The sequence below is a fragment of the Oncorhynchus tshawytscha genome, unplaced genomic scaffold, assembly GCF_018296145.1.
Source record: "Oncorhynchus tshawytscha isolate Ot180627B unplaced genomic scaffold, Otsh_v2.0 Un_contig_1847_pilon_pilon, whole genome shotgun sequence".
Lineage (NCBI taxonomy): Eukaryota > Metazoa > Chordata > Actinopteri > Salmoniformes > Salmonidae > Oncorhynchus > Oncorhynchus tshawytscha.
In genome coordinates, this window is record NW_024609539.1 from 70,736 (window position 1) to 83,527 (window position 12,792).

General features: G+C 47.6%; 1 protein-coding gene across 1 annotated transcript in view; it reads left to right on the forward strand.

The window, feature by feature from the left end:
* dis3l (DIS3 like exosome 3'-5' exoribonuclease) overlaps positions 1-12,792 on the forward strand; it is a 71,256-nt gene that overhangs the window by 54,175 nt on the left and 4,289 nt on the right. Inside the window, 9 exon segments of the mRNA XM_042315780.1 lie at positions 222-382; positions 2,379-2,417; positions 2,419-2,440; positions 2,442-2,513; positions 2,790-2,808; positions 3,448-3,626; positions 3,888-4,033; positions 4,439-4,610; positions 4,818-5,157. Coding sequence (XP_042171714.1) covers positions 222-382; positions 2,379-2,417; positions 2,419-2,440; positions 2,442-2,513; positions 2,790-2,808; positions 3,448-3,626; positions 3,888-4,033; positions 4,439-4,610; positions 4,818-5,157 — 1,150 coding nt within the window.

Sequence of the window (12,792 nt, forward strand, 5' to 3'; positions counted from 1 at the left end):
TTGTCATGTTTGACTGTTGTCATGTTTGTTGTTGTAATGTTTGACTGTTGTAATGTTTGACTGTTGTCATGTTTGTTTTTGTAATGTTTGACTGTTGTAATTGACTATTTGAAGAAGTAGAAACCATAGCATGTTCGCCAACGAATCCTGCTTGTCATTCCTATCAAGGAGCTAGCCAATGCACATCCTAGCTAACAAGATGGAGATGGGTGTGTTTCCAGGTGGCAGAGTGCATGATTTATGCCAACCACTGGGTGGCCCGTAAGATCCAGGAGAGTTTCCCCCAGCAGGCCTTGCTGCGCCACCACCCGCCCCCACGCCAGGAGTTCTTCAACCAGCTGCAGGACAGTGCCCGGGCACGCGGCTTCACCATAGATACCAGGTAGACTGTTACTATGGTGTCACTAACTAACCAGCCATTTAACTATACATAGACACCAGGTAGACTGTTTCTATGGTGTCACTAACTAACCAGCCATTTACAGTGCCTTGCGAAAGTATTCGGCCCCCTTGAACTTTGCGACCTTTTGCCACATTTCAGGCTTCAAACATAAAGATATAAAACTGTATTTTTTTGTGAAGAATCAACAACAAGTGGGACACAATCATGAAGTGGAACGACATTTATTGGATATTTCAAACTTTAACAAATCAAAAACTGAAAAATTGGGCGTGCAAAATTCTGGACTTTGACTTGGCCATTCTAACACCTGGATATGTTTATTTTTGAACCATTCCATTGTAGATTTTGCTTTATGTTTTGGATCATTGTCTTGTTGGAAGACAAATCTCCGTCCCAGTCTCAGGTCTTTTGCAGACTCCATCAGGTTTTCTTCCAGAATGGTCCTGTATTTGGCTCCATCCATCTTCCCATCAATTTTAACCATCTTCCCTGTCCCTGCTGAAGAAAAGCAGGCCCAAACCATGATGCTGCCACCACCATGTTTGACAGTGGGGATGGTGTGTTCAGGGTGATGGGCTGTGTTGCTTTTACGCCAAACATAACGTTTTGCATTGTTGCCAAAAAGTTCAATTTTGGTTTCATCTGACCAGAGCACCTTCTTCCACATGTTTGGTGTGTCTCCCAGGTGGCTTGTGGCAAACTTTAAACTATACTTTTTATGGATATCTTTAAGAAATGGCTTTCTTCTTGCCACTCTTCCATAAAGTAACTAATGTCCTCAGGCCAGATTTGTGCAATATATGACTGATTGTTGTCCTATGGACAGAGTCTCCCACCTCAGCTGTAGATCTCTGCAGTTCATCCAGAGTGATCATGGGCCTCTTGGCTGCATCTCTGATCAGTCTTCTCCTTGTATGAGCTGAAAGTTTAGAGGGACGGCCAGGTCTTGGTAGATTTGCAGTGGTCTGATACTCCTTCCATTTCAATATTATCGCTTGCACAGTGCTCCTTGGGATGTTTAAATCTTTTTGTATACAAATCCGGCTTTAAACTTCTTCACAACAGTATCTCGGACCTGCCTGGTGTGTTCCTTGTTCTTCATGATGCTCTCTGCGCTTTTAACGGACCTCTGAGACTATCACAGTGCAGGTGCCTTTATACGGAGACTTGATTACACACAGGTGGATTGTATTTATCATCATTAGTCATTTAGGTCAACATTGGATCATTCAGAGATCCTCACTGAACTTCTGGAGAGAGTTTGCTGCACTGAAAGTAAAGGGGCTGAATAATTTTGCACGCCCAATTTTTCAGTTTTTGATTTGTTAAAAAAGTTTGAAATATCCAAAAATGTCGTTCCACTTCATGATTGTGTCCCACTTGTTGTTGATTCTTCACAAAAAAATACAGTTTTATATCTTTATGTTTGAAGCCTGAAATGTGGCAAAAGGTCGCAAAGTTCAAGGGGGCCGAATACTTTCGCAGCGCACTGTAACTATACATAGACACCAGGTAGACTGTTACTATGGTGTCACTAACTAACCAGCCATTTAACTATACATAGACACCAGGTACAGGTTATAAGCTGTGTTAATAACACTTCTATTAACTATGTTATAAGCCGTGGAACTATCGATGTGGATATACATCGATATGCATGGAATTATTATCATCTTTGAACAGAGACGTGGAACATTCCAGTCATGTCTCATATTAAATATGTCAAATGATTGACTTGCACTCTCATCAGGGCCCAGGTATATCTGGACAGTCAGGGCCCAGATTTATATCTGGACAGTGCAATGGAACAAATGGAATACTCCCAAAAGTGAAAACTCCCAAGTATTTGACAAATGTGTTTGATCCCATGTCTGCACACCAGTCCACCAAAAGAAGAACTCATTCAAGGGTACAGGCTAGATCAAATGACAAATAGCAGTGAAGTTCAACCCATAACCTTGACTCCAGGTCCCAGGTCAAACAAGGCCCTGGCTGACTCCCTGGACCGGGCCGTGGCCCCGGGACCCTCTGGTGAACCAGGCTGCTGAGGGTGATGGCTACCATGGCCATGTCTAATGCCCTCTACTTCTCTACTGGAGCCTGCCCTGTCAGGGCCCAGTACTATCACTCTGGTAACTAATGTCCTCAGGACCAGTGTTATCACTATGGTAACTACTGTCCTCAGGACCAGTGCTTTCACTATGGTAACTACTGTCCTCAGGACCAGTGCTATCACTATGGTAACTAATGTCCTCAGGACCAGTGTTATATCACTCTGGTAACTACTGTCCTCAGGACCAGTGTTATATCTGGTAACAGTCAGGGCCCAGGTTATATCTGGACAGTCAGGGACCAGTGCTATCACTATGGTAACTAATGTCCTCAGGACCAGTACTATCACTATGGTAACTAATGTCCTCAGGACCATATCACTATCTCAGAACAGTAGTATCACTATGGTAACTAATGTCCTCAGGACCAGTGCTATCGCTATGGTAACTACTGTCCTCAGGACCAGTGCTATCACTATGGTAACTACTGTCCTCAGGACCAGTGCTATCACTATGGTAACTAACAGTCATCAGGACCAGTATATCACTAGGGCCCAGGTAATCTACAGTCCTCAGGACCAGTTACTATCACTATGGTAACTAATGTCCTCAGAACCAGTACTATCACTATGGTAACTAATGTCCTCAGGACCAGTGCTATCACTATGGTAACTAATGTCCTCAGGACCAGTGCTATCTATGGTAACTAATGTCTGGACAGACCAGTACTATCAGGGCCCAGGTTATATCTGGACAGATCTACTCTCAGGGCCCTGGTTATATCTGGACAGATCTCTCAGGGCCCAGGTTATATCTGGACAGATCTACTCTCAGGGCCCAGGTTATATCTGGACAGATCTACTCTCAGGGCCCAGGTTATATCTGGACAGATCTACTCTCAGGGCCCAGGTTATATCTGGACAGATCTACTCTCAGGGCCCAGGTTATATCTGGACAGAGATGATTTGTTTACCTCTGTGTCTCTTCCTTCAGGTCTGGCTCTGGACCGATACACCCACTTCACCTCTCCCATCCGTCGCTATGCCGACATGATCGTCCACCGCCTGCTCACTGCAGCCATCGCCATGGAGAAGGGGGCGGGGCCAGCCAAGGCCTTAGCCAGTAACAAAGAGTTGGAGGAGGTGGCTCAGCAAATCAACAACAAGAACAGGGTCAGTATCGTAGCAATACCAAACATCCACAATAGCATTAAAAACGAAATAAAGATCCAATGAGATAAGAGAAGATATCATTCATCTCCAAACGGACGACTTGGGGGTGATGAAGACCTAAGGGTCAACGTTGTTTCAATAAATGTCATGGGAGCATAGAGCACAGTGTGTGGAGTCTTTTACTGTAGAAAACACCCTGTAAGGATCGTTATCTTCTGACATTGACCCCTGAACTCTAACCTCTACCCTCTGACCCCATAGGCAGCACAGCATGCCCAGAAGGTGTCCACAGAGCTATTCCAGTGCCTCTACTTCAGAGACAAAGACCCAGAGACAGATGAGCGCTGTGTGGCCGACGCGGTCATCTACACCATCAGAGCCAATGGCATGCTGGTCTTCATACCACAGTAAGGTCATAACAGTAAGGACATAACAGTAAGGTCATAACAGTAAGGTCATCACAGTAAGGTCATAACAGTAGAACTGGTCTTCATATCACAGTAAGGTCATCACAGTAGAGCTGGTCTTCATATCACAGTAAGGTCATCACAGTAAGGTCATCACAGTAGAGCTGGTCCCAGATCAGTTGGTGCTGTCTTACCAACTCATATGGTCATTGCCAACAAGTAAATCATAGGAGTTGACAAGACAGCACAAATAGATCTGAGACCAGGCTAGCATTGAACTGAGCAAAAACATACAGTAGAAATCACTACAGTGATTTATGTTGAGATATTTCTCAAACAAATATCCATAAATAGGTTGATTTAAAAAGAGTACCGTAACACACTGACAACTGTGTGTGTTCCCAGGTATGGCCTGAAGGGGGCAGTGTACCTGAAGAACAGAGAGGGCCAGGTGGTGAGTGAGAGACAAGATGGAGGATGTGACTGGCAGACTGGTTCTCTACAGAGATACCTGGACCACATCACTACCACTACTGCTGTTGGCACCTCAACCTTCAACCTGTTCCAACACATCACTGTGAGTTCTACACAATTACTTTAGACTATTTGTGAATACAGGTCCCGAGGGGGCCCACGTTCCTCCTGCAGAGCGATCTTCCTGCAGGATTTTGTTCCCGCCCTACTCTAACACCTCTGATTCGTCTAACCAGCTGCTCCTCAGGCTTCAGGTCTTAACAGATGAACTAATGCTAGTTCTACCCCCCCTCCCCCCTCTTCCCCTCAGGTGCGTATCTCAGTACAACCATCACGTTGTCACTCAGACACAATCCGTCTGGAAGTGGTCAGCAACAGGCCCCACCAGGCCCCCGAGACTCAGGTCCAGACCACCCAGCCCCAGGGGGCTAGGGGCCGGTCCCAGCTGGTCCAGGAGGTGGTTCGGCAGGCAGAGGCCTCTCAGCAGGCGGAGGAGAAGAGGGGCCGGGCCTCCAAACTGTCCACAGAGGAGAGAGAGTTCAGACAGAGTAAATGTCCCAACCTCTACTCTCTCCTGGAGGAGGTCAGGGAGCTGGCCTTGCTGGACCTTGCTGCCTGTGGAGCAGGAGGCGGGGGTCTGGGAGCAGGAGGCGGGGGTCTGGGAGCAGGAGGCGGGGGTCTGGGAGCAGGAGGCGGGGGTCTGGGAGCAGGAGGCGGGGGTCTGGGAGCAGCCGCTCAGGCTTGTGCTACATCAGCATAGATGAGGTGGAGAAGTAGGAGGAGGAACAGGTCTGGGAACAGCTGCTCAGCCCTGTGATACATCAACATGGATGAGGTGGTGGTGGAGGAGCAGGAGGAACAACAGGTCTGGGAACAGCTGCTCAGCCCTGCGGTACATCAGCATAGAACTACATAAAACTTCTGATTCTGGGTCAGGTTATTGTGGAGGGGGGCGTTTGAAGAGTGAGGACGTGCAGGAGGCAAAGTAACAGGTCAACATCAGCATCAAACTTTAACACTGACTCAGGATCAGATTGTGGTGCTTTTCATGGACTTAACCAGCATGCAGACAGACTCTCTGGACTGACCATCTTACTATACATCCTGGGTGTTATCACCATGGTTACCAGACTCTACTTAGGTACATCTTTAGTCTTATTTGGAAAATGAACAGATTGAAGTTGTGAGATGAGACAGATGCATGTAATATCATATACATGAATAGCTCTCAACAGGACAGTTACCATAGAAACATCTGGAACAAGCAGCAGCTCTGGTCTCAACAGGACAGTTACCATAGAAACATCTGGAACAAGCAGCAGCTCTGGTCTCAACAGGACAGTTACCATAGAAACATCTGGAACAAGCAGCAGCTCTGGTCTCAACAGGACAGTTACCATAGAAACATCTGGAACAAGCAGCAGCTCTGGTCTCAACAGGACAGTTACCATAGAAACATCTGGAACAAGCAGCAGCTCTGGCCTCAACAGGACAGTTACCACGGAAACAACACCTGGAACAAACAGCAGCTCTGGTCTCAACAGGACAGTTACCATAGAAACATCTGGAACAAGCAGCAGCTCTGGCCTCAACAGGACAGTTACCACGGAAACAACACCTGGAACAAACAGCAGCTCTGGTCTTAACTCAACAGGACAGTTACCACGGAAACAACACCTGGAACAAACAGCAGCTCTGGTCTTAACTCAACAGGACAGTTACCATGGAAACAACACCTGGAACAAACCGCTTCAGTTTTTACCAAACATTTCTAATTTTCTGTATTTGATTGAACACATTGAGGGAGATGTAGAATAGATTCCACACAAATCGATTCTCAGGCCATCGTTTTTACACTGAACTGTATATAATGACCTCTGGCACTGAGAACAATGTCATTGTACAGCCTGGTATTGTATTTTAACCTAAATATATTTTTGTAATATTTTGGGCAGTTGGTATCTTGTGGAAAAACAAGTATTGTCAAGTGCTCTATTCCATGGTATGTTTTAAGTGAATTAAAGGTCATTACCAAACCTGTTGAACAGTGAAATGTTTATTGATCTGGGTGAAGATCGTTTCATGCTGTTAAGTCAAATGTCCACAAGGCTCCAGGTAAATACGTTTACATTGTATTTATTTAGGATGGGACAAAGGCTACAATTGGAGAGATTTTTATAAAAGCATTAATACAAGCATTATGCAAGTGACACAGTGATCTGAACAAGAGAGACTAGATGTTTGAGACACAGTGATCTGAACAAGAGAGACTAGATGTTTGAGACACAGTGATCTGAACAAGAGAGATTAGATGTTTGAGACACAGTGATCTGAACAAGAGAGATTAGATGTTTGAGACACAGTGATCTGAACAAGAGAGATTAGATGTTTGAGACACAGTGATCTGAACAAGAGACTAGATGATTGAGACACAGTGATCTGAACAAGAGGGACTAGATGTTTGAGACACAGTGATCTGAACAAGAGAGACTAGATGATTTGAGATCTGCCAGTTCAGGATCACCATTGATACATACAGGGTCCACATGTCCATATCTCAACCCTTTCTAAATGCCCAAACTACCCCTCTGTATCCCCACTCCTTTAGATCTGAAATTATAGAATAGGTCTCAGTGAAACGAAGCTACAGGAGTGGCTCAGAGTAGACGCCAAAGCTGGTGCACTCCTCTTGACGGCCAGGGGGGGGGTAAAAATCCTGTCTTTACCCAACACAGAGGGGACAGGGAACCTTAAATAGACCTGTCTTTACCCAACAGAGGGGACAGGGAACCTTAAATAGCCCTGTCTTTACCCAACACAGAGGGGACAGGGAACCTTAAATAGACCTGTCTTTACCCAACACAGAGGGGACAGGGAACCTTAAATAGACCTGTCTTTACCCAACACAGAGGGGACAGGGAACCTTAAATAGCCCTGTCTTTACCCAACACAGAGGGACAGGGAACCTTAATGAAATAGACCAGTCCTTACCCAACACAGAGGGGCTAGGGAACCTTAATTAAATAGCCCTGTCTTTAGCCAACACAGAGGGGCCAGGGAACCTTAAATAGCCCTTGTGATGAGGCGTTTTGTATGGCTGGTGATGAGGCGTTTTGTATGGCTGGTGATGAGGCGTTTTGTATGGCTGGTGATGAGGCGTTTTGTATGGCTGGTGATGAGGTGTTTTGTATGGCTGGTGATGAGGTGTTTTGTATGGCTGGTGATGAGGCGTTTTGTATGGCTGGTGATGAGGCGTTTTGTATGGCTGGTGATGAGGCGTTTTGTATGGCTGGTGATGAGGCGTTTTGTATGGCTGGTGATGAGGTGTTTTGTATGGCTGGTGATGAGGGTTTTGTATGGCTGGTGTGAGGTGTTTTGTGGCTGGTGATGAGGTGTTTTGTATGGCTGGTGATGAGGTGTTTTGTATGGCTGGTGATGAGGTGTTTTGTATGGCTGGTGATGAGGCGTTTTGTATGGCTGGTGATGAGGCGTTTTGTATGGCTGGTGATGAGGCGTTTTGTATGGCTGGTGATGAGGTGTTTTGTATGGCTGGTGATGAGGCGTTTTGCTCAGAAAAGCAACAAGGAAAGGAAACAGGACATCAGCTCCACAACAGGATGTTTGGCCCGTATGGCAACATTTATTAGAGTAAAAATGGTTGACAACACATGACCATGTTTTACATTTGTAGAAACTTAATTGAAAATGTCCTTGAACAGAGAGAAAACATCCTCAGATGAGTTGTCAGTCCTAGAAGACAGCGTCCCTTGGTGCTGGGTGAGTATGTATGCTGACAGTTGGAGCCATGGATGTGGAGCGGGTCAGCGGTTCTGTGTGCGTCTCAGGCCCTGCTATCGTTGTTCATCTCAGGAACAGGGCTGGCTACTACTCCCTCACACACCAGGGAGTCAGCGGTTCTGTGTGTGTCTCAGGCCCTGCTATCGTTGTTCATCTCAGGAACAGGGCTGGCTACTGCTCCCTCACACACCAGGGAGTCAGCGGTTCTGTGTGTGTCTCAGGCCCTGCTATCGTTGTTCATCTCAGGAACAGGGCTGGCTACTGCTCCCTCACACACCAGGGAGTCAGCGGTTCTGTGTGTGTCTCAGGCCCTGCTATCGTTGTTCATCTCAGGAACAGGGCTGGCTACTGCTCCCTCACACACCAGGGAGTCAGCGGTTCTGTGTGTGTCTCAGGCCCTGCTATCGTTGTTCATCTCAGGAACAGGGCTGGCTACTGCTCCCTCACACACCAGGGAGTCAGCAGGGGGTTCTGTGTGTGTCTCAGGCCCTGCTATGGTTGCTCATCTCAGGAACAGGGCTGGCTCCCTGCTCCCTCATCCTCCCCAGGGAGTCAGCCTCAGCTGGGGGAGCCGTGTTAAGAGCTCTGTCCCTGGAGTGGTCTGGCCTGCTCTGGCCCTTGTCCTCTGGGTCTCCCTGGTCCGGGTCTTCATCCTCCCCATCCTGCTGCTGCTGGCTGGGGAAGGGGTGTGAGGAGGACCTGGTGGAGGGTCCGTCTGCTGACTGGGTGGCCATCTCCTGGGACTGGGAGGTGGAATGTCCGTCTGCTGACTGTGTGGCCATCTCCTGGGACTGGGAGGTAGAGTGTCCGTCTGCTGACTGGGTGGCCATCTCCTGGGACTGGGAGGTAGAGGGTCCGTCTGCTGACTGGGTGGCCATCTCCTGGGACTGGGAGGTAGAGTGTCCGTCCGCTGACTGGGTGGCCATCTCCTGGGACTGGGAGGTAGATGGTCTGTCTGCTGACTGGGTGGCCATCTCCTGGGACTGGGAGGTAGAGTGTCCGTCTGCTGACTGGGTGGCCATCTCCTGGGACTGGGAGGTAGAGGTCCGTCTGCTGACTGGGTGGCCATCTCCTGGGACTGGGAGGTAGATGGTCCGCCCGCTGACTGGGTGGCCATCTCCTGGGACTGGGAGGTAGATGGTCCGCCCGCTGACTGGGTGGCCATCTCCTGGGACTGGGAGGTAGATGGTCCGTCCGCTGACTGGGTGGCCATCTCCTGGGACTGGGAGGTAGAGGGTCCGTCCGCTGACTGGGTGGCCATCTCCTGGGACTGAGAGGTAGAGGGTCCGTCCGCTGACTGGGGTGGCCATCTCCTGGGACTGGGAGGTAGATGGTCTGTCTGCTGACTGGCTGGTGGCCATCTCCTGGGACTGGGAGGTAGATGGTCTGTCTGCTGACTTGCTGGAGGCCATCTCCTGGGAGCCATCTGAGAGGGAGGGAGACACTTTATTGTCCTCCATCAAGGGTAAAATGGAAATGTATGTATTGGATTGTCAACCATGCAGCACATGAAGTTAGTCAGTGTGATTGACAGGGTCAGCGCATCACTGATCTACAAATCATCTCGCATCCCAAATAGATTAGTGATTGTGCCTTGATCAGGCCGATCCTCACCAACAAGCTCAATGTCAGGTAGTTTAGATGTTTTGCACTGTACAAAATGTCTGCCTGAGTGTGATGCTGCATGCGGGCCAGTCTCCTCTCTGAGTGTGATGTCCTGTCTGACCTGTGTGTTGCTGCATGCGGGCCAGTCTCCTCTCTAAGTGTGATGTCGTGTCTGACCTGTGTGTTGCTGCATGCGGGCCAGTCTCCTCTCTGACCTGTGTGTTGCTGCATGCGGGCCAGTCTCCTCTGTGACCTGTGTGTTGCTGCATGCGGGCCAGTCTCTCCTCTCTGACCTGTGTGTTGCTGCATGCGGGCCAGTCTCCTCTCTGACCTGTGTTGCTGCATGCGGGCCAGTCTCCTCTCTGAGTGTGATGTCGTGTCTGACCTGTGTGTTGCTGCATGCGGGCCAGTCTCCTCTCTAAGTGTGATGTCGGGTCTGACCTGTGTGTTGCTGCATGCGGGCCAGTCTCCTCTCTAAGTGTGATGTCGGGTCTGACCTGTGTGTTGCTGCATGCGGGCCAGTCTCCTCTCTGAGTGTGATGTCGGGTCTGACCTGTGTGTTGCTGCATGCGGGCCAGTCTCCTCTGAGTGTGATGTCGGGTCTGACCTGTGTTGCTGCATGCGGGCCAGTCTCCTCTCTGAGTGTGATGTCGGGTCTGACCTGTGTGTTGCTGCATGCGGGCCAGTCTCCTCTCTGAGTGTGATGTTGGGTCTGACCTGTGTGTTGCTGCATGCGGGCCAGTCTCTCTCTGACCTGTGATGTTGGGTCTGACCTGTGTGTTGCTGCATGCGGGCCAGTCTCCTCTCTGACCTGTGTGTTGCTGCATGCGGGCCAGTCTCCTCTCTGACCTGTGTGTTGCTGCATGCGGGCCAGTCTCTCTGACCTGTGTGTTGCTGCATGCGGGCCAGTCTCCTCTCTGACCTGTGTGTTGCTGCATGCGGGCCAGTCTCCTCTCTGACCTGTGTGTTGCTGCATGCGGGCCAGTCTCCTCTCTGACCTGTGTGTTGCTGCATGCGGGCCAGTCTCCTCTCTGACCTGTGTGTTGCATGCTGATGTGGGCCAGTCTCCTCTCTGACCTGTGTGTTGCTGCATGCGGGCCAGTCTCCTCTCTCACCTGTGTGTTGCTGCATGCGGGCCAGTCTCCTCTCTCACCTGTGTGTTGCTGCATGCGGGCCAGTCTCCTCTCTGAGTGTGATGTCGGGTCTGACCTGTGTGTTGCTGCATGCGGGCCAGTCTCCTCTCTAACTGTGATGTTGGGTCTGACCTGTGTGTTGCTGCATGCGGGCCAGTCTCCTCTCTAAGTGTGATGTCCTGTCTGACCTGTGTGTTGCTGCATGCGGGCCAGTCTCCTCTCTAAGTGTGATGTCCTGTCTGACCTGTGTGTTGCTGCATGCGGGCCAGTCTCCTCTCTGAGTGTGATGTCATGTTTGTTGTTGTAATGTTTGACTGTTGTCATGTTTGACTGTTGTAATGTTTGACTGTTGTCATGTTTGTTGTTGTCATGTTTGACTGTTGTCATGTTTGACTGTTGTCATGTTTGACTGTTGTAATGTTTGACTGTTGTCATGTTTGTTGTTGTAATGTTTGACTGTTGTCATGTTTGACTGTGGTAATGTTTGATTGTTGTCATGTTTGACTGTGGTAATGTTTGACTGTGGTAATGTTTGACTGTTGTCATGTTTGATTGTTGTCATGTTTGTTGTTGTCATGTTTGTTGTTGTAATGTTTGACTGTTGTAATGTTTGATTGTTGTCATGTTTGACTGTTGTCATGTTTGTTGTCATGTTTGTTGTTGTCATGTTTGACTGTTGTCATGTTTGTTGTTGTCATGTTTGCTGTTGTCATGTTTGATTGTTGTCATGTTTGTTGTTGTCATGTTTGTTGTTGTCATGTTTGACTGTTGTCATGTTTGTTGTTGTCATGTTTGACTGTTGTCATGTTTGTTGTTGTCATGTTTGACTGTTGTAATGTTTGACTGTTGTCATGTTTGTTGTTGTCATGTTTGATTGTTGTCATGTTTGACTGTTGTCATGTTTGTTGTTGTCATGTTTGACTGTTGTCATGTTTGACTGTTGTCATGTTTGTTGTTGTCATGTTTGTTGTTGTCATGTTTGTTGTTGTCATGTTTGTTGTTGTCATGTTTGATTGTTGTAATGCGACTGTTGTAATGTTTGTTGTCATGTTTGACTGTTGTCATGTTTGACTGTTGTCATGTTTGTTGTTGTCATGTTTGACTGTTGTAATGTTTGTTGTTGTCATGTTTGACTGTTGTAATGTTTGTTGTTGTCATGTTTGTTGTTGTCATGTTTGACTGTTGTCATGTTTGATTGTTGTAATGCGACTGTTGTAATGTTTGTTGTTGTCATGTTTGTTGTCATGTTTGACTGTTGTCATGTTTGACTGTTGTCATGTTTGACTGTTGTAAAGTTTGACTGTTGTAATGTTTGTTGTTGTCATGTTTGACTGTTGTCATGTTTGTTGTTGTCATGTTTGACTGTGGTAATGTTTAACTGTTGTAATGTTTGACTGTTGTCATGTTTGTTGTTGTCATGTTTGACTGTTGTCATGTTTGTTGTTGTCATGTTTGACTGTGGTAATGTTTGACTGTGGTAATGTTTGACTGTTGTCATGTTTGACTGTGGTAATGTTTGACTGTGGTAATGTTTGACTGTTGTAATGTTTGTTGTTGTCATGTTTGACTGTTGTCATGTTTGTTGTTGTAATGTTTGACTGTTGTAATGTTTGACTGTTGTCATGTTTGTTTTTGTAATGTTTGACTGTTGTAATTGACTATTTGAAGAAGTAGAAACCATAGCATGTTCGCCAACGAATCCTGCTTGTCATTCCTATCAAGGAGCTAGCCAATGCACATCCTAGCTAA